At 40.6% G+C, this 22,492-nt stretch overlaps 1 protein-coding gene across 3 annotated transcripts in view; it reads left to right on the top strand.

Moving 5' to 3' along the window:
- MELK (maternal embryonic leucine zipper kinase) overlaps positions 1 to 15,545 on the top strand; it is a 50,008-nt gene extending 34,463 nt beyond the window's left edge. For all 3 annotated transcript variants that reach the window (XM_069964373.1, XM_069964374.1, XM_069964372.1), the window contains exons 13-18: positions 442 to 579; positions 6,439 to 6,658; positions 10,724 to 10,811; positions 12,562 to 12,730; positions 12,838 to 12,941; positions 15,175 to 15,545. In XM_069964373.1, the coding sequence (XP_069820474.1) occupies positions 442 to 579; positions 6,439 to 6,658; positions 10,724 to 10,811; positions 12,562 to 12,730; positions 12,838 to 12,941; positions 15,175 to 15,361 (906 nt within the window). In that variant the 3' untranslated portion in view covers positions 15,362 to 15,545. The remainder of the gene's footprint in view (positions 1 to 441; positions 580 to 6,438; positions 6,659 to 10,723; positions 10,812 to 12,561; positions 12,731 to 12,837; positions 12,942 to 15,174) is intronic.
- Positions 15,546 to 22,492: the final 6,947 nt, after the last annotated feature.

The raw sequence follows: 22,492 nt of genomic DNA, 5'->3' as shown, positions 1-22,492 counted from the left end.
CTGTGTGAGTCAGGACACTTCCTGGTGGGGGGTGGAGGGAGGAAAAGACGGGGAAGGGAGGCAGATAGGTAATTGAAGCATATTACAGAGTTATATAACTTTGTAATGTGCTTCAATTACTGGGAAAAAGTTTTTCATGGCACTTGTCCTTTAAGGAGTATTGGCACTGCAGACTTGGCTCACACCAGCCTTGTGCATTATGTTCTGCTTGGTCTTAGAGCTGAACAGATACAACAGCACTGGTTGATCTGTTACAGCCAGATATCATTGGTGACTTGCAACCTATTGACTCTTCTGGGGTCCATCGGGTGTCTAGGGTTTCACCTAACCAAATACTGCAGCATACTGTGGCATTTTGGATTGAGCCTTAAACGCATTTGTGTACTTGTGATTGGCAGCCGCTGTCATAATTTGGATTTTCTGGATATACTTTTTTTTTAGGCACGGAACAAGTTAAATTTTGAAGAGGCAGAAAACGGTGAACTTCCATATGTATTTGGATCCATGGAGTTCTCAGATGATGACCTATTTTTTGAAGATGGTACATACAGTAACACAGAACCAGTCACTATGAAAGAGGTATGGAAATGGATGTCATTTTATACTATCACAAAGTAAGGTTGTTTTAGAAAATGGGTAAAGAGGACTTCTCATCCTGATTTCGGGCATACCCATCTTATTCATAAATGCATAGAAGATTGTCGACAGAAAGACCATTTGGTTAATCTAGTCTGCCATTTTAGTGTTTTCTTCTTATCTTAAGAGATGGGTTTATCCCAGACAGGTTTACATTCTGTTGTAGATTTACCTACCACATCTGTTGGAAGTTTGTTCCAAGCATCTATTACCCTTTTCTTAAAGTAATATTTTCTCTCACTGCTTCTGACCACTGACAGTGTCCTCTTGTTCTTGAGTTCTGTGTTTTTTTTTTTTTCTAAAAACCCTTCCCTCCTGAACCTTATTTAGTCCTTTAATATATTTAAAGGTTTCAATCATGACCCCCCTCCCCCTTCTCTTCTTTCCTCCAGACTATACAGATTCAAATCCCTAAGTCTTTCCTGATATGTTTTATGCCTGACACCCTCCACTATTTTTGTAGTCTGTCCTTTAACATACTGTTTTATCAAAATCTTTTGAGGTGAGGTCTCCAGAACTGAACACAATATTCCAGATGTGATGTCACTAGAGCTCTATGCAGCGGGACCACAATCTCCCTCTTCATACTGGTTATACCTCTAGCTATACCACCCAGCATATGATTTGCTTTCTCCACTGCCTGGTTGCACTGGTGACTTATTTTAAGGCTGTCAGAAATCACTACCCCTAAATCCTTCTCCTCTGCAGTCATTTCTAAGGGCCCTATTCCACCGGACGATTATCGTTTGCATAATCATTAACGATTAACAATCTCAAACAACCGCTATTGCAAAAGACCTGAAAACGTTCACTCATTTCCATGGAACAATAATCGTTACTTATCGTAAGTGCGATCGTTTTTTCTTAGCTATTTATTCGCTATTGCGTTCGTATGTATTGCGTAAGACCGAACGACGTCTTATTATTTGCGAACGAGCAACGATAAAAATAGGTCCAGGTCTTATAAAGCGATCAACGATTTCTCGTTCGGCCGTTAATCGTTAACTGCATTTCAACCGAACGATTATCGTTTAGATTCGAACGATTTAACAATAATCTAAACGATAATCGTCCCGTGGAATAGGGCCCTAACACGGTACTGCCGATGTAATACTCAGAGAATTGATCCCCCAAGTGCATTATTTTACATTTGGAAACATTGAACTGCAGTTTTCAATGTTTGGACCACTTATTTAGCAAAGCTAAATCATTTTCCATATTACTGACAAGTCTGCAATATGGCTGATATTCCTGGAGTTAAGTGTCATCAGCAAACAGACAAACTTTACCTACCTACCAAACCTTCTCCTATGTCACTTATAGCACCCAAAACAGACCCTTGTGGCCACCACTTGTAACCAGCCTCTGCTCCGAATATACACCATTAACAAAAACCCTCGGATATTTATCCTTAATCCCTGGATAGTTAAGTGGATTTGTGGTTAGCTTAAAGTGTCACTGTCAAAATTTTTATTGCAGAAATCAATAGTACAGGAAACTTTGTAATTGGGTTTATTAGCCGAAAAATGAATTTTTATCATGAAAAAGCAGTTTAAAGCTCTCCCCCCTGTCTTAATGGTTTTCCTATGGAGAGAGAGAAAGTAAAGGCAGCAAAAACAGGACAACAAAGAGTTAATTTACATTCACATCATGGGCTCTCTCCTGTGACAGTCAGCCCCCACCTCTCTGACCACTAATTAGGGCTCTGAATAGCTTCCTGCTGAGCAATCCTTTGTTCTCAGCTCTCAGCTGCTGGCTAATCTCACTCCTTCCTCCTTCCCCCTCCCCTCTTCATGGACCAGACAGATCCGACTGATGAAAAAACAGTCCAGATTTTGTGATTCTGAGGAGTGGACAGCAGAAAGGAGAGGAGGAGGGGACCTGGGAAAAGGCTTTTTACATGCAGATAATGGCATATTTGGCTAATAAACCCAATTACAAAGTTTCTTTAAATCACCTGGACTATTGATTTCTGCAAAAAAAATGTCACGACAGTGACACTTAAGTCCAATTTTCACTAACTTCTCTGTCAGCTCTTTATGAGGAACTGTATCAAAGGCTTTGCTGGTTGGATAGGCGATATCCAGAGCACCACCATCATTCAGCACTTGTGTGACAATCAAAGACCTCAATGAGATTGGTCTGACATGATCTGCCTGCAGTAAAGCCATGCTGGTTTAGATCCATCAAATTGTTGATTCTCAGGTGATCAATATCATCGATTATTTTTTTTTTTTTAAGTGTTTCCATTATTTTTACTGCAAATGCTAACCCCTTCCCGCACAAGGGCGTAACTGTACGTCCTCCCGCGCGTGGGGGTGGGGGAGTTCAGAGCGCGGCGACCCCGCTCTGAACCGCCGCGATCCGGGGTGTGACATATAGGACCGGTCCGATCGCCGTGCCCGCTAATTAAGTCTTCAGATGCAGCTGTCAAAGTTGACAGCTGCATCTGAAGACTTACTGCAGCCGATTCCCTGGTGTCTAGTGGGAAGATCACCCCCCCCCCCTTCCCATTTTATAAATAAACATGTTATCGCCGCGTGCGTAATCGCCCAAAATATTTATTTTATCATATTCCTGATCTCGCACAGTAAACGGCGTAACCGAAAAAAAAACCAAAGTGCAAAATTGTGCATTTTTGGTCGCATGAAATCCAGAAAATTGTAACAAAAAGCGATCAAAAAGTCGCATATGCGCAATCAAGGTACCGATAGAAAGAACACATCATGGCGCAAAAATTGACACACCACACAGCCCCATAGACCAAAGGATAAAAGCGCTATAAGCATGGTAATAAAGCGATTTTAAGGAACATATATTTAACAATGGTTTACATTTTTTACAAGCCATCAAATAAGATAAAAGTTATACACATTACATATCGTTTCAATCGTTCTAACTTAAGGAACATATATAACATGTCAGTTTTTCCATAGGAAACACGGCGTAAAAACGAAGCCCCCCCCCCCCCCCCCCCCCCCCCCCCCCCCCAAAAAAAAAAAGAAAAAGAATTGCCTTTTTTTGCTTGTTTTTGTTTTTCACCACGCATATACATTTATTTTATTTTTTTTTCTGGTTTCGCAGCATATTTTATTCAAAAATTTAGCCTGTCATTGCAGAGTACAATTAGTGACGCAAAAAATAAGGGCTCATATGGGTCCGTAGGTGTAAAAATGCAACTGCTATGGCCTTTTAAGCACAAGGAGGAAAAAACTAAAGCACAAAAACGAAAATTGGCCTGGTCCAGAAGGGGTTAAGCTAACTGACCTGTAATTACTGGGCTGTTCCCTACTCCCCTTTTTGTGGATGGATATAACATTGGACTTTTTCCAATCATCCTGTTAGGAGGGATTGGTTATACAAATCTGTCGGGGGCAGGGTTCTTCAAGTACCCTGGGGTGGACACTCTCGTCTTATTAAACTTTAGACACACCTGAAATATTGGCCTCTCAAAATGCTGGAGCTGAAGCCATACAACTGGAGGCAATGCTAAAGGAGAAGTCCAGCAACAAGTTTTTATTAAAGTATTGTATTACCCCCCAAAAGTTATACAAATCACCAATATATACTTATTACGGGAAATGCTTATTACGGGAAATGCTTATAAAGTGCTTTTTTTCCCTGCACTTACTACTGCATAGGGCTGGGCGATTAATCAAATTAATTCGATTAATCATCAAGAACGTTGAAATCAATTTGATTTTTTGGGAAAATCGTAAATTCGATGTTCACAAAAAATCATTTCGGGCTGCGGTGCCGGAGAGGAGCTGAGAGGAAGGGGGTTGCGGTGCGGCCGGCGGAAGAGCCATGTAGGGGCGGTGTGGGTGTGCGAGGAGAAGATGCTGGGTGGCCAGGCTGGAGAGGGGCGGTGCCGGCGGCCTCCAGCCACTGACAGCGCCGCCGCTGACCTGCCCCCTCCACTGAGCGTCCCGCTCTCCTCCTGGCCAGATATGGAGGTCCCGGGTCTGTGGAGGAGGAGGCCGCAGGGACTACAGTAGGTGGTGATCGCGGCGCTGCACGTCCTGGAGCTATACAGCGGGATCTGGGGGCTCAGTGCAGACCCCCGTTCCCGCTGTATAGCTCTGTGACCCGCAGCGACGCAATCACCACTTCCTGTAGTCCCTGCGGCCACCTCCTCCACAGACCCGGGACCTCCACGTCTGTCCGGGAGGGGGAGCGTGTGTGTGGAGGTGAGAGGAGGAGGAGATGTATGTGCCCTCCTGCTCCAATCACCCCCAGCTGCACCAGTCACCCCGCCAGTCCCCTCAGTGTCCCCACCCCCCCGTCTCCCCTCACATCGTATCATTAAAATAGTATCTGATGCTGCAGGGAGAAAATGTTCTGTTTATTTAGCAAAAAAGGGAAAAAAATCGAGATTTAAATCGAGAATCATCCAAAAAATTTTAAAAATCGAGAATTTATTTTTTGCCCATATCGCCCAGCCCTACTACTGCATCAAGGCTTCACTTCCTGGATAAAATGGTGATGTCATGACCCGACTCACAGAGCTGTGCGGGCGGTGGCTGCTGGAGAGGATGATGGCAGGGGGACACTGAGGAACACAGGGCACTGGAGGGACACTGAGCATCCCTCTGCCATCATCCTCTCCAGCAGCCACAGCCCGCACAGCTCTGGGAGTTGGGTTGTGACATCACTATTTTATCCAGGAAGTAAAGCCTTGATGCAGTAGTAAGTGCAGAGAAAAAAGCACTTTATAAGCATTTCCCATAACAAGTGTATATTGGTAATTTGTATAACTTTTGAGGGGCAATACAATACTTTAATAAAAATTTTCACCGGACTTCTCCCTTAATTTTATTCATCTGTGTTTCAGCTCCGCTTCCGGCCTTTTTACTGCCATTAGGGTTTTTTTTTTCCCAATATAGCCCTCACATCTCTAGTAAACCATAGTGGGGTTTTTTTTTTTTTGCTAATTTCTTCTACTTGTCTAGTTACTTTTTTATTTGGCATTATGGCTCACCCTTTTAATTCCTTCTATTAATACTCTCCCATTTTCTTAAATCCGCCTTCCACAAATCAGATACCCTGGTTACAGCTCCTTTTTTATATGTATTTTGGATGACCGTTAATTTGAGACTATCTCTTACATAAATGGCTACCCGCCTCCCCTTCTCTCTGCTTTATATTTTCTGTACAAAATATACACCATTATTGCTATTTTCCAATCATTCTCAGCCTTTTGAACAAGGTTTCTGTTACAATTAGGTCCAAATCATCCCCTGATATGACTGTCAGCGAACAGATCTTTTTTCCTAAGCTCCGAGCATTTGTACACATTACATGAAGATTATTGCTATGCTTCATATTTATTTCACCACTTGCACACATCTCACCCCTTTGACAGCTCCTAGGTTTATTTGCCACACTAAACAGGTGAATAAGAGGGGATAGGCTCGATAACCCTGGGCTCTTGCCTTGCTCGGGACTACTTGAGCCTCGTGTACACATTAACAAAAAGGCTATGCTCACACAACGTTTTTCAGCTCCATTTTTAAAATGACGTCCGTCATTTTGAGTCTAAAATAACGAACGTTATTTAGCTGTCTGGTGTTTGTACATTATTCTAGTTTGGGGTTACTAATTGCCTTTTGGGTGTGGCTTAATTAAAAAGTCCATTGAATTTAATTGTAAGAACGGTAGAAAAAGTAAATGTAAACAACAAATTAAAAAAAAGTCCATTGCAATCAAATGTTTTTGAGAAACCTTATCTGCCTATCAGTTTAAAAGGATACAAGTTTTTGAGCAAAAACTTACTGACCACTTCCCATGTCATTTGTGCAGCGCACCAAGTTTCGTGCTGAACTGAATAGTGTGGATTCTGCACCGTCGACACCAATAAAGCAAAAGGCTTATATAAACATAACAGAAGATAAAGAAAACTTCAACACCAAGATATCCAAGAATGAAGGTCTATTTGTTCATCCAGCACCATGGACTCCTAGTACTAAGAGGAAGGGTATACTTACAACCCCCAACAATAATATTCTGGTGCCAGGAAGAGGTAGTATTCTCTTCTTTTATTTTCAATGTTTGCTTCATGTAATTCTTATTGCAACTATTAAGATGAGTGATAATAGGCAAATGTATATAGTGGCCCCTATTTGGCAATCTTTACAGTGAAAAGTAGTCACTGTGTTTGGTAGCATAGTGTACCACACTAAACATGGGCCAAAGAATGCTAAGTAGAGAGATGTCTCAGGAGATTAGAAAGAAAAGGCTAGACAAACCGTAAAGCCTATAAGACAGTCTCCAAACAGCTTGAGTTCTACTGTTGAACATAATATTCAGTAGTTTAAAGTGTTTCTCGTTTGTGAAAAGTTTTTACAAGTCACGTGAGACGTGAAAAGTTTTGGTATGTCCAGGTCTGAGTGTTCAGACCCATACCGGTCGCGAGAACGAGTTGGGGGAACACCGGCTCTGTGTCATGTGATATCAGTCAGGCTCCGTCTGACTTTCTATGTAAGGGCCCTATTACACCAAAAGACGTCTGACAGATTATCTGACAGATTTTTTTTTTTTAGCCAAAGTCAGGAATGGACTATAAACAGAGATCAGGCAGTAAAGATAAGACAGACTTCTCCTCTTTTCAAATCCATTACGGGTTTGGCTGAAAAAATCAGTAAAATAATCTGTCGGACATCTTTTGGTGTAATAGGGCCTTTAGCGCGGTCTTCTGGCTTGTTCTCAGGATTGGTACGGGTCTGAGCACTCGGGCCAAACAGTGATACTTTAAGGTTTATGGAACTTTAGCAATTCACATCTCTATGTTCCCAGACATAAAAATGAAACCTACAAAGAAAAAAAAGATTGCAACTACTGTGAACTGTCAAGGAGGCTTGGTTATGTTTTTGAGCTGCTTTGCTGCATCTGGCACAAAATGTCTTGAATCTGTGTAGGGTGTAGGGTCCAATGAAGACTATCAAGGCATTTTGGAGCAAAATGTGCTGCCCAGGGTCAGAAAGTCAGGTGTCTGACTTGGGTCATGGGTCTTCCAACGTTTATAATGACCCAGAACACACAGCTAAAACATCCAAGAATGGATAAGTGCAATGCCTTGGACTATTCAGAAGTGGCCTACTATAAGCCTGGAGCTAAATTCTATTGAAATATCTGTAGAAGGAGCTGGGCTCCACTGTGCATGCACCAGGGTTCCTAGCAAAAATGGACTTTACTGCATATAGCCTTACAGTGAAGAGGACAGCTAAGCTGCCTAACAAAGTTTTGTGAGCTTTCTAGTGGCCACATTTATTAGATCTTTTGAGAATGATTTTACAAGCCTCTAAACTAACAGCTAACTTAATGTAAAAATGTAGACTGCAGTACTATGTAACAGTGACATGGAAATACATATTGAAAAAATAATAATAAATAATAATAATTCTTTTAACTCTTTTAAGGATGGGGCAGGGGGAGCAATTGAGGTTTCATCTTTACACAGTTCACTTTGTGGTAAAACCGACCTATTATGTTCCTCAAGCCAGTATGATTACAGTAGGCAACTTATATACTGTTATATATTGTACTGCTTTCAAACAAAACTTTTGAAATTGCTCTATTCTGATCCACTCTTTATTTTTTGCTGTATGGAGCTATTTGAGGGCTTGTTTTTTGCACCATAGTCTTTTCTTTTCTTTCTTTTTTTTTTTTTTCTTCTTATTGGTATCTCACTTGACTTTTTGATTACATTTTTTTTTTATGTGATGTGAGCAAAAATCCAATAATTTCACGCTTTTGCAGGCTTTACACTTACGCTGACTGTGTACGAGAGAGACATTATGGAGCTGGAGAGGGTTTTAAAAAGGACAACCCGAGTAATAACTAATGGGAGAACTATAGTACCCAAAAAAAGATAGCTGCCTTTTTCCAAGCTAAATAACCTTGTGACTGAGGGTGTAACCTAATGTATAAACCTATCAAAGGGCAGTACAAAGCTCTCTGCTGTGATCTATTTATACACAGGACTGCATTCATAACAAGGGCACATCATCTATGCCTAGACTAGAGGTTTTGCTCTAGCACACAGGCATTCTTTACTGTAAGGGCACTGACACTATGGAACACTGCCAAAAGAAGTGGTCAAGGGACATTGAATACATATTTTGAGTAAAACATTACAGCAGAGATGAGCAAATTTACAGTACTAGCAAAGCGCTTAGCTAAGCTCGGCGGTTGGCTTGTCAGCCGGCTACCTTTTGAACTCCGCTTTGGGTGCCTGGAAAAGCTGGATGCAGTCATGGTAGAAGCTTCCCAGGACTGTATCCAGCTTTTCCAGGCACCTAGAGGGGAGTGAGGTTCAAAGTTAGACATCTGACAAGCCAACTGCTGAGCCTAGAAAAGCACTTCGCTGTAAATTCACTCATCCCTACGTTATAGGTTCTACTCGGTAGATTTTGTAAAAGGGTCGTTGATCCGAGAACTTTATTCAGATTCCTTTAGATCTCTGTGGCTCTGTGCTTCTCCTCCTCGCTTGCTGGGAAAAGCTGGATCCAGTACTTGGAAACTTCCCTTTTTCCCAGGACTGGATCCAGCTTTTCCCAGCACCCGCGGAAGAGCAGCACAGAGCCGCAGTCAGTTACAAGGCAGCAGGCTGATGAGCAGATTGCAGAGAATTTAAGTTCTTTGCTTCGTTATTACTGTGAATTCGCCCCTCTCTAGGTTTTATCAGTAAGCTTTTGCTTAGAAATGAGTTATGGAGGTTAAGTAAAGGGCTCTGGGGGTAATCTCGCAGCCCCCCCTCAGCTACGTTGTGGGGGTGCCAATCAAATGCCTGATAGATGCATTAAATGACAGACTTTAGCGGGATCGCTGCTGTCACTCACTAGCAGTGGGTGTCTATACACAGTAGGTGTCTGCTGATATGTGTAGCAGAGTGGGCTCAGCTTCTTAGCCGCTCCATACACTTGCTCATGATTGCCTACCTATATATACTATGGTTAGTCATGAAAGGTATGGTTAGTCTGAAATGGTAAAAATTTCTGTATAGCCCAACATACGGTAGTCTAATTCTTGACCTATGAACAGGTGTATTCTATTGAGCTCATGTGTTAAAATAAGAAAAGATGACCATATGCACACTAATCCAGATTCATACATTTTTTTAATATCTAATTTTTTTTATCTATATCTTAAAGGGAGCACGGGGGGTGACAGGCTCCCGACCCCCGCTACAGCCCCCTATACTCACCTGATCCTGCCGGGTCCCGCTTCGGGATCCGGTCGGGTCACGGAGATATCTGCTGCCCGGCGCGTACGCTGAGAGATGAGTCCAACGCTCATAGAGAATGACAGGAGAGTCCAGCGCTCCGTCGTTCTCTATGATCATTTGACTCATCTCTCAGCACGCGCGCCGGGCTGCAGCGGCTGATATCTCTGTGACCTGACCGGATCCAGAAGCGGGATCAGGTGAGTATAGGGGGCTGTAGCGGGGGGTCGGGAGCCTATCACCCTGGCACGGGGGGTGACAGGTTCCCTTTAAGATTTCAATCAATAGATGAATTTCTTCCACAAAGATGGAGTTGTATATATCTCTCTCCCCCTGCTCTGTAATATAATACAGACTGAAAGAACCTGTTATGTAACAAGATGATCACAATGTGTGGTCCATGATGGGAGTTGCTGTATTGCAACAGCTGGAAAGCAATAGGTTGGATAACACTGCTTTTTTCATATGTACGTATTGCATTGTTGTCATTTTATGGCTGATTGTAAGCCCTCGCGGGCAGGGTCCTCTTCCCCATGTATCAGCCTGCCATCTGCCTTCATGTAATGTGTTTTGATCTTGTAATGTTCTTCTTTGTTAACCCTGTTACCTGTATAGCGCTCTGGAATTAGGTGCGCTGTGAAAATTAAATAATAATAATAATTTCTTCTAAGGGCTGTAAGGCACCATCTTGTAGCCACACTTCCTTTTATGCAGGCACCAAACCACTGACTGCAACAGAATGTGTTTTATTTTTGGTAATGGTTCTACTTTTTGTAGTTTACCTGCTAAGTATTGTTTTAGAAATGCAATCTTTTTAGTGGTCTTTGTCTGCTGGTGGTAATGTAACTTTGTAATCTATTGTAGAAAAGATTTCTACAGACAGAGAAACTCCTGTAAAGAAAGCTGCCCAGGCCAGCAGTGAGGTGACCTCTGGAATAAGTCCAGATAGACGGTAAGTGATAGCATAATTTTAGGGGTTCCTCTATTCCCTCCATTGCCTTTTTTTATAGAGCTTTTGAATGTAGTATTGGAGAATCTAAATCATTCATACACTACATGAATCGTCCGTTTGAATTTAAATTTAGGTTTTTCCTTTTGAAAATGACAAGTGACTATGGCAGCTTCCTATCAGGGGCCTGATTTTGTGCTAAAGGGTTTCCCTTAGTATTTGGTTGCTAAATGTCCACATTCAAGGAAACACCAAGCTTGAGATCATGGGCTGGAGCAGGATTCTGCATCGTGATCCCAATATGTGCCATTTATAACAGTAGGTCAAACCTGCAGCCCTCCAGCTGTAGCAGAACTACAATTCCTATTATGTCTGCACAGCAAAGGTTTTGCATTGGGCTTTTCAGACTTCATGGTGATTGTAACTTTGCAACAGCTGGAGGGCTGTTTGATAACTATGATTTACAGCAATAGTGTCTCTTATACAGCTTCCACATGGGCATTGGGACTCAGGTGTGACTGCACCATTTAAAAGCCCATTTTATGCACTCAGGGTTTCAGGGTGACCATATAACTACTGTTAAAGGGAACTATTGTGCTGATATAGCTGCCAGCAGCACCAAATAGAGCTCTTGTGGTAGGGGAGCTGCCTAGATGTGTTGTCTTCAACTCTATCTGTGTATCAAGGAAAAACATATTTTATTCTGACGCGCGATGCAGGGAGACTAGCAGGAATTGGTCATCTCGGTGGAGACCAGGATGTAACTAGTCACAGCTCTGTGACTGTCAGTGTGCTCTTTGGGGATGATTGACAGAGAGACCCCATTGGTAGCCTCTGCTGTCCCGTTTTTCCTCAATATACAGATACAGCTGAAGAAAATGAAAATATGGGGGGGGCTATGTAGGAGCTCTTTTTGGTGTAGCTGGGTGCTAGATTTCGTTGATTGGTTCCCTTTAACACCTAGACAAGCTACTTAAAGGGGTTATACCGGCTTAAAAAAAAATGGCCCTTTTCTTCCAAAAACTGCACCCACTCTTGTCCTGAGTTTGGGTGTTTTGTGGCTCACTTCCATAATGGTGCGTTCACACCTACAGGATCTGCAGCAGATTTTCTGCAGCAGATTTCATTTAAATAACTGAACACAGCATCAAATCTGCTGCAGATCCTGTAGGTGTGAACGCACCCTTAAAGGGGTTGGTGCAGAATTGTAATACCACACGCAACCTGAGGGCAGCGGTGGTGCTGTTTCTGCAAGAAAGTAGTTGGGCTTTATTTAATCCTGGATATCCTCTTAAATAGTTAAATACAAATTGTTGGTTAAACTTTAACCTGCCTAAGGCAGCGTTTTAGTATCCATTTCAGTATGTTTCATGATAACATACAGAAAAATGTGGTCAATGACTTCTTTGTTTACTTAAAAAAAAAAAAAAATCATTTACATTTTTTTTTTCCGTCGCTTACAATTTTGTGGGGAAACTACCCTAATGTGCAGTGAAGCTAAAGCCATTCTGTAGAAAGTTTTTAGCTTTTTCATAACTTTTGCAGTTATATAAAAAAAAATAGCTTTTCAGGTGGTATCTGCATTTAAAACTGAAGATATAGGTGTACAATTCAATGTTTATTTCAGTGCGTTATATCAAATGTTAAGGATGTGGAGTTTTGCAGTATGTAACAAACCAGAATGTCCACCAGGTGGTGCCACATGGCAATAAAACTTGTCTATCTACATCACATGGCTGGTTTACCTTTTCAGCTGTCGCTCAGTGGATTTGGACTTAAATCAAGCACATCTAGATAGTGCTCAGAAGAAAAAAGGAGCAAAGGTTTTTGGGAGTCTGGAAAGAGGACTTGATAAAGTAATAACAATGTTAACTCCAAGCAAACGTAAAGGATGTACAAGAGATGGACCCAGAAAACTCAGGGTAAAACTACTTAAGGCTTTACTGCGAATCAGAAAATTTCTGTTTCCCCTAACATATGTTCTGTTTTATAATAAAAGGGTTAAAATAACGTTTACTATATGTTACAGGCACACTACAATGTGACCATGACACATCTGTTGAATCCTGACCAGCTACTCAATGAAATAGTCAGAGTTCTGCCACAGAAGAATGTAGACTATGTACAGAAGGGGTAAGTGCATTTGGACGACCCGATTTATTTTTCTTTTTTGTTTTTAATCAGGTTTTTTTTTTCTGTTTTGTTTTTTTAATGAAAGGAGTATTCTCATCTCCACCAACAGTTAAACCTGTAGAACACGTAACATTAAGTATTTTCACAAATATATTATTTTGGGAAACTTTCCTCCTTCTCCTGATAGGCTGCTCTTTCCTCTGCTTGTTGTCTAGGTTACTGACCACTGCTTTGCTTTAAAGTGACACTGTCACCCCCTATTTGCATTTTGACTGCCCTCCACAGGTGTAAAGGGTAAATGTTACAGCTTTCATTACTTATTTTATATCACACCTCATGGTGCTTGTACTGGTAAAAAGTGTTTATCACCCGTGGATTGGTATGTGGGCGGGGCCTTGTGGTCTATGTGCCACATTGCTCTGCCCCTAGCACCACTTAGCCCTGCCCCCACCCGTGACATCATCACCACATAGAGCCCGCCCCTCAGCAGCCATTGGAAGGGCCAACCTAAAGATCTAGGCCCCACCCCCCTAGACTTTCCCACACCAATGGTCGCTGAGGAGGCATCGATGACGTCACGGATGGGGTGGCGCTAGGGGTGGAGCGATGTGACACAAACCGCAAGGCCCTGCCCACATATACCAATCCACAGGTGATAAAAACCACTTTTTACCAGAGCAAGCACCATGAGGTGTGATATAAAATAAGTATTGAAAGCTGTAACATTTACCCTTTACACCTGTGGAGAGCAGTCAAAATGCAAATAGGGGGTGACAGTGTCACTTTAAGGGTGTCCTCATGCACGCTTACCAATGCGGTGCATTTCTGGCATCTTTTTTTTTCCAGCATTTTTGACACTGTGAATGATCTTATTTTGTGGTTTAGGCATTTTTGTATGCTGAACTTATTTTCTTCTACCATCACATGACCTAGCTGCTGGACCACAAAAGGTGACAAAAAGCAAGAAAAAATGCAATACGCACAGCAATGGTGTTTTTAAACATCCAGATCAATCCCATTGGAGTCTATGGGGGAAAATAAACACCACAGTTTGGGGAAAAAAAGCCTATACCCTTAGCATGCTGCGTTTTGCACATCTGTCTGTGATTGATACGTCTTGTTGCAGTAGTCTTTGGTGTTCACGGCACGCTTAGTTAAAATGTTTTTCATGAGCTGGTGCTAAGCCCCTCCAGTCTGGGCCACACTTACACGCCAAAGTCTGTTAGTTGGTGGAACACTAATATTCATTAGCTTCTTGGTGCGTTCAAAGCACTACACCATTTTGATAAATTACACACACACACACACACACACACACACACACACACACACACACACACACACACACACACACACACAGTGTCTATAAAGATATAGGCCCAGATTTATCAATCTGTCGGAGACAAAAAATCCGACCCATTTTTGTCTCTGGCATTGAGCAGCTCACTCTGAGAAATAAAAGCTGAACTCTGGTTGCTTTTTATTTGAGCCAGAAGCGTGTCCGATTGTCTTATGGTGCGTTTACACAGATTTAACTGACAGATTATTGAAGCCAAAGCCGGGAACAGACTATAAACAGAGAACAGGTCATATTACATTCCTGGCTTTGGCTTAAAAAATCTCTCGGATAAATCTGTCTAAGTAAACACACCATCAAACTGATAAATCTGGGCGACCAGTGTCCAGAGCAGAGTGGTTGTCGGTACCCTAAAAACAAGCCGTCACCAATAGGAGGGAAAGGGCGTCATCAGGAGGCTGCAAGTTTTGTAAACTAATGTATGCAAAAATCACTTGATGTGTCCTATAGGTTAAACTATTAGCTGAGTTAGGAATACCCCTTTAACATTCTCAGGTAATGTTTTATTAAAAAAACTACATATATAAGTGCCTTCTCTATTCCAGTCTAAAAAGTAAGAATTGCAGAGGTTTGGTTCACATCATGTTTATACGCTACATATGAGAAGGTAAAATATTGCCTGTGAACATTGGTGAAGAAATTCACAATTTAATAAATTTAATTGGGGAAATAGATAAAGACATTTTTTTAAATGTGTTATGCACTTGTAAAGCTGCAGGCACAAATGTTTAACTTATTCCATAGCGGTGCCCTGTAATAGTGTATTTTAGCCTATCTCTTACAACAGTTTACTGCATTAATAAGATGGGATGTGCCACAGTTGGCAGCTTGGCAACTTTTTGTGTTTATTTATTTATTTTTTTTTCCCCCCCTCAGATATACATTAAAATGCAAAACGCAGTCTGACTTTGGAAAGGTGACAATGCAATTTGAACTAGAAGTGTGTCAACTAAACAAACCAGATGTAGTAGGGATCAGAAGGCAGCGGCTTAAAGGTGATGCCTGGGTATACAAGAGACTAGTAGAAGACATTCTCTCAAGTTGCAAGGTTACAGTGGTCTAACATCTACTAAGGACTTTCACAGTGTACATAGAATATCAACCTAATATTCCTGTTCTGTATTATAGTCTGTAAAATATATGTCGGAGATCTAGCTAGCTATCGGGTTGTGTCATCAGTAATCATCATGTGGATACTTGTAAAGTAAAACTGTCTTTTTTAATTGTGTCCTTTAAATGTTTTTCATTTGTTCCATTTAAATAAAATAATTTTACCTCTATTTTTAAGTGTGTTTTCGTAATTGTCCTACCCCTCCATAGATGTTGTGGCGGCCATCTCCCCTCTAAACATGGACTGTTTACTAGGACATGGGTGGTGGCGCATTTGCATAATTCTTTAGCTGTCGGCAGTTCTTAAGTAGGATTTATTGAGGTCGTTAATTAAGCCACAGCTGTGGTTACTAGAGTTAAACTGTATGCTCAATATGTGGAGAGAAATAGGATTGACTCCAAGAAATGGATTCTTCAGTTAACAAAATGCCAGGCTTCCGACTATGAAGCTGAATGCTTTGTAATGAAATGTAAATTCATTGCTTTGGTCTAAGACCAACGGGTAATGATCAGAACTGTGAATGCTTCTTGCTAATCTCTTTTGAAAGGTCATCAAAGCCTTCACATTAGTATCCTTGTGGTAGCAATGATGCATTGTTTCTAGATTTTGTCGAAATGTGATAGATTTAGAATTTACAAATAATGACTGTCCTTTATGAAATATTTCTTAAGAATATAATTTGAAGATTTATAATATATAAGATGGCTTATAGCTTGTGAGAAATCCTATGGTATTGCTAACCTTGGTAAGAGCTTACTGCAGCATCTAAAGTTAGGCAATTTATGAATCTAGATCAATGCAAACCGTGAGGTGTGTCCCTCCCCAGCATCTCTTGGACTGTCTGGTTAAAGGGGTTGGCCAATTTTTACAGCAGTTTTTAAATAAACAGTGTTGATAATACAGTACTTGTGTAGTACTCTGTTCTGCACCAGTAAGCTATGTACCGTAGTTTGGCTTTGGCTGAACGGCTTTCGATGATGAGGCATGTGACTAGTGTGCATCACATGCCCCATCGGATACCATCTTGTGGATGAAGGAGCTGTCTATCCAGTGATGGGAAATAAGTGAGCGGGGCTCGATTACATAAAGTGCTGGGCTAACAGCACTGCATATAAGTTAGTGGTATATTAGGAACTATACTATGGTTATTTAAACTTCTGTAAATTGGGCAACAACTTTTATATTACCAAGACTATAACCCTGTTCTGTAAACTTACAAATGCACCCCTCCTCATTCCTAAACGTCTTGAGGCATTGAATGGGGAGAAGATAGCTGCCACTGGAAGTGGTGATGAGGGGGGTCTCAAACTGATGGTGGGATTGTTCAGTGAAGGACCCAGAGAAACTGCAGGTGGACATCAGGGGAATTTGTGAGAGGTAAGAATAGTATCTTTGTATAGAACTGCAGCAAACTATAAAAATCTTTCCAACCCTGGAGAACACCTTTTTAAGCTGCATTAACATGTCTTGTATACAGGTAATATACTGTCTATACACTTGTATGCTGGATGGATATTACGGACTAAACGCCTCTCCATGGATGTGTGAATGCAGCCTTAAGTCTTATTCACACGTCCCATAAGTTATGGGCCCTACGGGGAGGTCTTGTAACTAACTTCACTGTAGTGACAGAGCCTCAGAGATTCAAACAGTTTCCCCACTCCCAGCATTACATTGATGCATCATGCCACGCGGGGAAACAGTCTATTACAAGGCTTCCCCGCCTGTAGGACCCTTAATTTAAGGGACGTATAAATAATCCCTTATTCTGGCTGTTCTCATTCTGCCTAATATAATCGCCCATTGACACAGGTAAGGTAATTAACAATTACTTTGCTCCTAAGTAGTTTTAAAATACCAGTTTTCTTTGTTTTCGTTTTGATCTTTTTTAATTACCCATCTTGAATAATGTATGTTGGCTATTTTTAAACATACCAGCATACAAACTTTGCTTTTAGCTTAGCGGACTGTTCACACTAACCATTCCAGGCTATTCAGGCAGTTTTGTGCACCTGTCAATTTTTTTTCCTCTAAAATTTAAAGCCAGCACATATATAAGGGTCATTCTTAAAGTAATTTTGGAGCCTGTCAGTCCAACTTCCCAACTTCTGTGGCCCCCTATATTTGGATGTTTGTCACCCTGTTATTGAAATACTGCAACCATGTAGTTGGATGACCACATGACATGCTATTACATATAGATATGTGTACCAATAGAAGGGGATTTGACACCTACTCACTATAATTTGCAAGAAAAAAAATCTTGCAACAAACGCCTGCTATTTATAGTCTGGAATCGGGGAGGCCTGACCAGATCAGAGCATCATTACTGAACTGTTTGGTGTTCTCCCTGACTAGTGCTATTAACTGGTCGTGCCACTGAGCATATAAAATGACAACCACAAATGAAAGGGGACTGTGTTTTAAATCACTTTGTCTACTTTTATTGGTATTTACATAAAATAACATTGTAGTCTGGTACCTAATATGGCCTTTTTTGATCGGGCCTTGTTCCTAAGGGTTTGGAGTTTTTGGGGTTGCTTGGCTAACAGAACTCTCTGACCTCCAGAGAAGATGAATTTGCTTAAAAAAAAAAAAAAAAAAAAATGGAATTGTTAATGTATAGGGCTCTGTGGCTGGCACTCATCAGCCATTGGGTGGACGTGAGGGAGAACTGTGCCACACCACCCACTTAGTGGAGATCAGCTCCCACATTGAAGTTTTGTACAGGAATGTACAGCGTGTTTAGGGTATTAAAAAATAGATATAGGCTCCTGCTTCAATGTCTGTTGCAACATGAAGCAAATATGGAAACACTTTAGTTTGCACACAACAGATCAGCGCTATAACTGTATAGTGAGAGCGCTCAGGACTCCTTTTTAAACAAGGTCCTTTTTATCTGGTTTTCTGCAGTGATGAGCGCCAGAATGATGTCACCTTAGTATTCATCAGAAGGGGCAGGCTGGATCAGTGCAGTAGTCCTGCCCTCAGTGCAGCAACGAGCCTCATTAGCATATGGATTACATTACAAAGTACAAGAAAATTGCACAGAGGATGAAGGTAAGATACACTCCTTCATAACCAGATAACCACGGCTGGGGCTTGTAGTACCCTGACAGGATGGGTAGCTCAACACAGGGCAGAAGGTGGTCAGACCAAAGTCTAAACACAACTACACGTAAACTTCTCACTATAAAGTATATCTTCAAGTTCCGTCAGAGTACACAGCTACATTGGGTTGGGGCTCCTCTGATAAACTCCTCTCTTCCACTCTACTCTTCAAGCACCGCTACAGCTGCCTCTTTTACTGTACCTCTCAAGCACCTCCTTAAACACAACAAGTTCAAGCACTAAGTCTGTGTCAAAGATTTATGTATTCTGCAAGAGTGTATTGTATTATTAAAGAACTTGACAGTAAGGCTGTTCTATTTTTACATCACTGGGAATCTGTCATCTTCTATCTGCACCAGCACCTATAACACACAACCGCACACTTTGGGTTATTTTTCCCCTTTCTGTGGGTGGCAGTACCAATAGTCTAGGTGGGTTAGTTGTCACTCAGGACTACCGTGACGAGCCCAAAGGACCCACTGTAACCTGGCTGGTTACTGACCATTTGGGGAACACAGCCAGCCACACAAACAAGCAGGTAACATCACACCTGTGTGCTGGACAAGCACTGGCGTCATGACACTAACACCTTCGGCTGAGCTGACACCAGCTAGTACCATCCATTTCAACATGCCACACTTACCATCCTGTCATATGGGTAAACTTCTTATAGCGTCTACCTCAGGATAATACTGCGCAATGCTATGCAAAGGCATGGTGTTGATAAGTATGCAATCTAATGATTACATATACAACTCCACTATAGGGACTTATAAAGAGTTAAATAAAAAATTTTTTAACCCCTTCACATCAGTAATATGTACATATACGTTCCTACTGCACATACCCTGTGCAGTAGGAATAATATATGTATATATATTATATTCCTTACATTGAAGGGGTTTGATGTATGCGAGACTGCTGCAGTGAGAGCCGGGACATCAGTGTCCCGGGAGCCGAGGGTAATGAGGGGCAGCTGCTATTTCGCAGCTGCCTGTAGTTATCCTTTTAAATGCTGTCATCTATAGTGATTGCGCCGTTTTAGGTACTCAGTGACAGGACAAGCTCCTGTCATTGAGTGATCGACACCCCTGCAGCCATGCTGTGGGGGTCCTGATTGCTTGTACAGATGGGCAGAGGTAAGTCACTTACATCCGTCCTGTCAAATCAGCCATCTGTGCATAGATCGTCGATAAAACTGATCTATGCTATGGCATAGCATAGATCGGTATATGCAATCTTATGATTGAATGATTTAAAGTGAAAACAAGTGTAAAAAAAAAACCATAACCCCTCCCCCAGTAAGTTTAGTATACCTCCTTGCCCATTATAAAAATAATTATGATAATGATATATCAGAAAAAAAATTATAAAAAGAAATCTAAATTTTTCTTTTACACAAATATATTAATTAAAACGAGATCATGGCGCAAAAAAGACACCTCAACCAGCCCTGTAGGTGGAAAAATAAAAGCCAGACATCCGTGCATCAATGTGCTCTATCTTGGAGGGGTTAAATAAAAAAAACCCTCCTTCAATAAAAGTTTAAATCGCCCCCTTTCACATTATACAAATAATGAAATATATATGAATAAAGTGATCAAAAATATTCTTTTGTACTAATATGATACCAATAAAAACTATAGCTCATGGCCCAAACAATGACGCCTTAACCAGCCCTTTAGGTGGAAAAATAAAAGCGTTATGGCTCTTAAAAAGTGGGGAGGTATATTGCTTCAATTTGATCTGGAAATCCGTGCAGCAATTACCTTTGGTCATGAAGGGTTTAATGCTAGGGGTGAATTCTTGCACAGACAACTGTTGCCATTACTGGACACTGTGTAGTGTTAAATGTAATGTACTTATTAACCCTTGTAACAAGTAGGACTGTAAAAACATATAGCCTCTTTAAAGCTGGAATCTGGCTACTATGGATAACAGCTTCATGTTTTACTTTCACTGCTTTTGATCATTCCTCCCCGATGTTCATTGTTAATAATCTTTTCAAGTATTTCATCATTCATCAAATATTTATGTAAATTATTCAAACACGAGTATTTGAGTGTTTTCAACCTGAGGACAAAATATGTGTGTAAATGTATGTGTGTGTAAATATATACAAAATATAAAATATTTATTTAAAAACAAAATCCCTATTGAAGGCAGTGTGTATGTGAAAGGAAATAAAAGTACATCAAATACTTGTCTTTATTACTGACAGAGTGAAGGTATTATAAATAGGTAATGAATGGGGATGGAATGCCAGGCTATAAATCAATCCGGGGTTTCTGAGCCTGTAATAAACTACCTAAGTAAAACTCCAGAGTTTAGTAATAACTCTAGTGCCCAGGGGTGAATTTATGACTGTTTTATCAATCAGTTCCTAACCATTCCCAGTTTATAAAGTGTCAGAATATCACTGATAGAGTTGTTAAATCATGGGAACCATGTTTGTTGACTATAAGCCATTTTTGAACTACGCTTTGGCCGTAATACATTTTATTTCTCTACGCATAAACTAATGTAATGGACCCTAGTAGTGGATTAAAATGTATTGACCTAAAACCCCATTCTTTCTAAAGCCTGCTAGACTACACTGTATTAAAGTTGAGTAATTTCAATGTAACTAATTTCATTTTCTCATTTTGTACTGATTTTAAGCTATAGGTTTTATTTTCCATTCACAGGCAAAATACTAAAAAATAGCTTGTTGTATGGAATAAGATTGAAGTTTATCTGACTTTATGCAGACATTTCCATCCATAGTCTAATGCACAATAGCCCAAATTTTAACTATGGAGACGATGCTCGTTTTTATGCAATAATTCAGCCAGTATAATGTCACTGAGAGGGTTACAGAGGTTTTGGTGCTGTTTGACAAGAGAGCTGACCAGACAATGCAAGCACAAGGATTTTTGATACTGAATGTGGGTGCGCAGCAGTGAAGTCTTGTCCCACACAGGAACAGCTGGCAATCAGTACCAAGCCATGTCTGAGTGCACTAAGGATTTTGCACTTATTGTGTTTTTCTTTTTTAATGAGAAAAAAAATATTGTTCCAGAGGGATCATTAAAACAAAGCTACTAATACTAATCTAGGTCCAGTCTTTAGAAGTATACCTCTATAAAAGTGCTTTTATGATTACGTACAAAACACAAGCTACAAAAAATGTGAATGAAGTCATGTAAGGAGGTTTTGGACACACATTGTGACCGAATTCTGGTGCATTTGCAATAGTAAGTCAAAGCTATAGCCGTAATGAGCCATGTGTACAAACTGTGATCAGAGAGCATGTTATCAACTAACCAAATATAGTAGTGACATTCAGCAGTTTTGACGAAAGGTGGAAAATTCTGTAGATGTCACTGCTGAACATTTGACTACGTTGTATTCCGATTCACATGGCATTTAGAATCTGCTCACTTATGCGAATTTACAGACATAGTAACTCTCACGTGAATATTTTTTTTTTTTTTTTTTTTTTTTTTTTAATAACCTCCTTTGGAATTCAGGAGCTTTTATCCCAGAGCAATAAGGAGGGACATCAACATCCCTTGTATCATAAATTTTGCAAATCCTGTAGGAATACATTCTAGGACCTTTTTGTTCCATTTTGCATTCATATATTCACAACATGTTTAACATAATCTGTGAAAATATTGCCACTAGGCTGTAAACTGTGAGTTTCTTTTGCAAACCTAATAATCCTGCTTCCTCTACCACATCTGTTAATGAAGTACGAGTGCCAGCAATTAAACTTGTAGACAGTAAACTACTAAAGGAACTTGGCTTTGCTCTGTCTTACTTTGATACTTAAGATAAATTTTTAAAAGGTAAATCTCATCAGCATCTCTGAATTCTAGTCCGTAATCATTTTGTTGGTTTCTAAATCTTTTCTAATTATTTCCTGGTTTGAAAAGATCAAGAATTAAAGTGTTTTTTGTCACATATTCATAGAACACATTGCTAATG

This window comes from Dendropsophus ebraccatus, chromosome 3 (assembly GCF_027789765.1).
Source record: "Dendropsophus ebraccatus isolate aDenEbr1 chromosome 3, aDenEbr1.pat, whole genome shotgun sequence".
Taxonomy (NCBI): domain Eukaryota; kingdom Metazoa; phylum Chordata; class Amphibia; order Anura; family Hylidae; genus Dendropsophus; species Dendropsophus ebraccatus.
The sequence above is the reverse complement of the archived record's forward strand: the minus strand, read 5'-3'. Positions and strand labels throughout refer to the sequence as shown.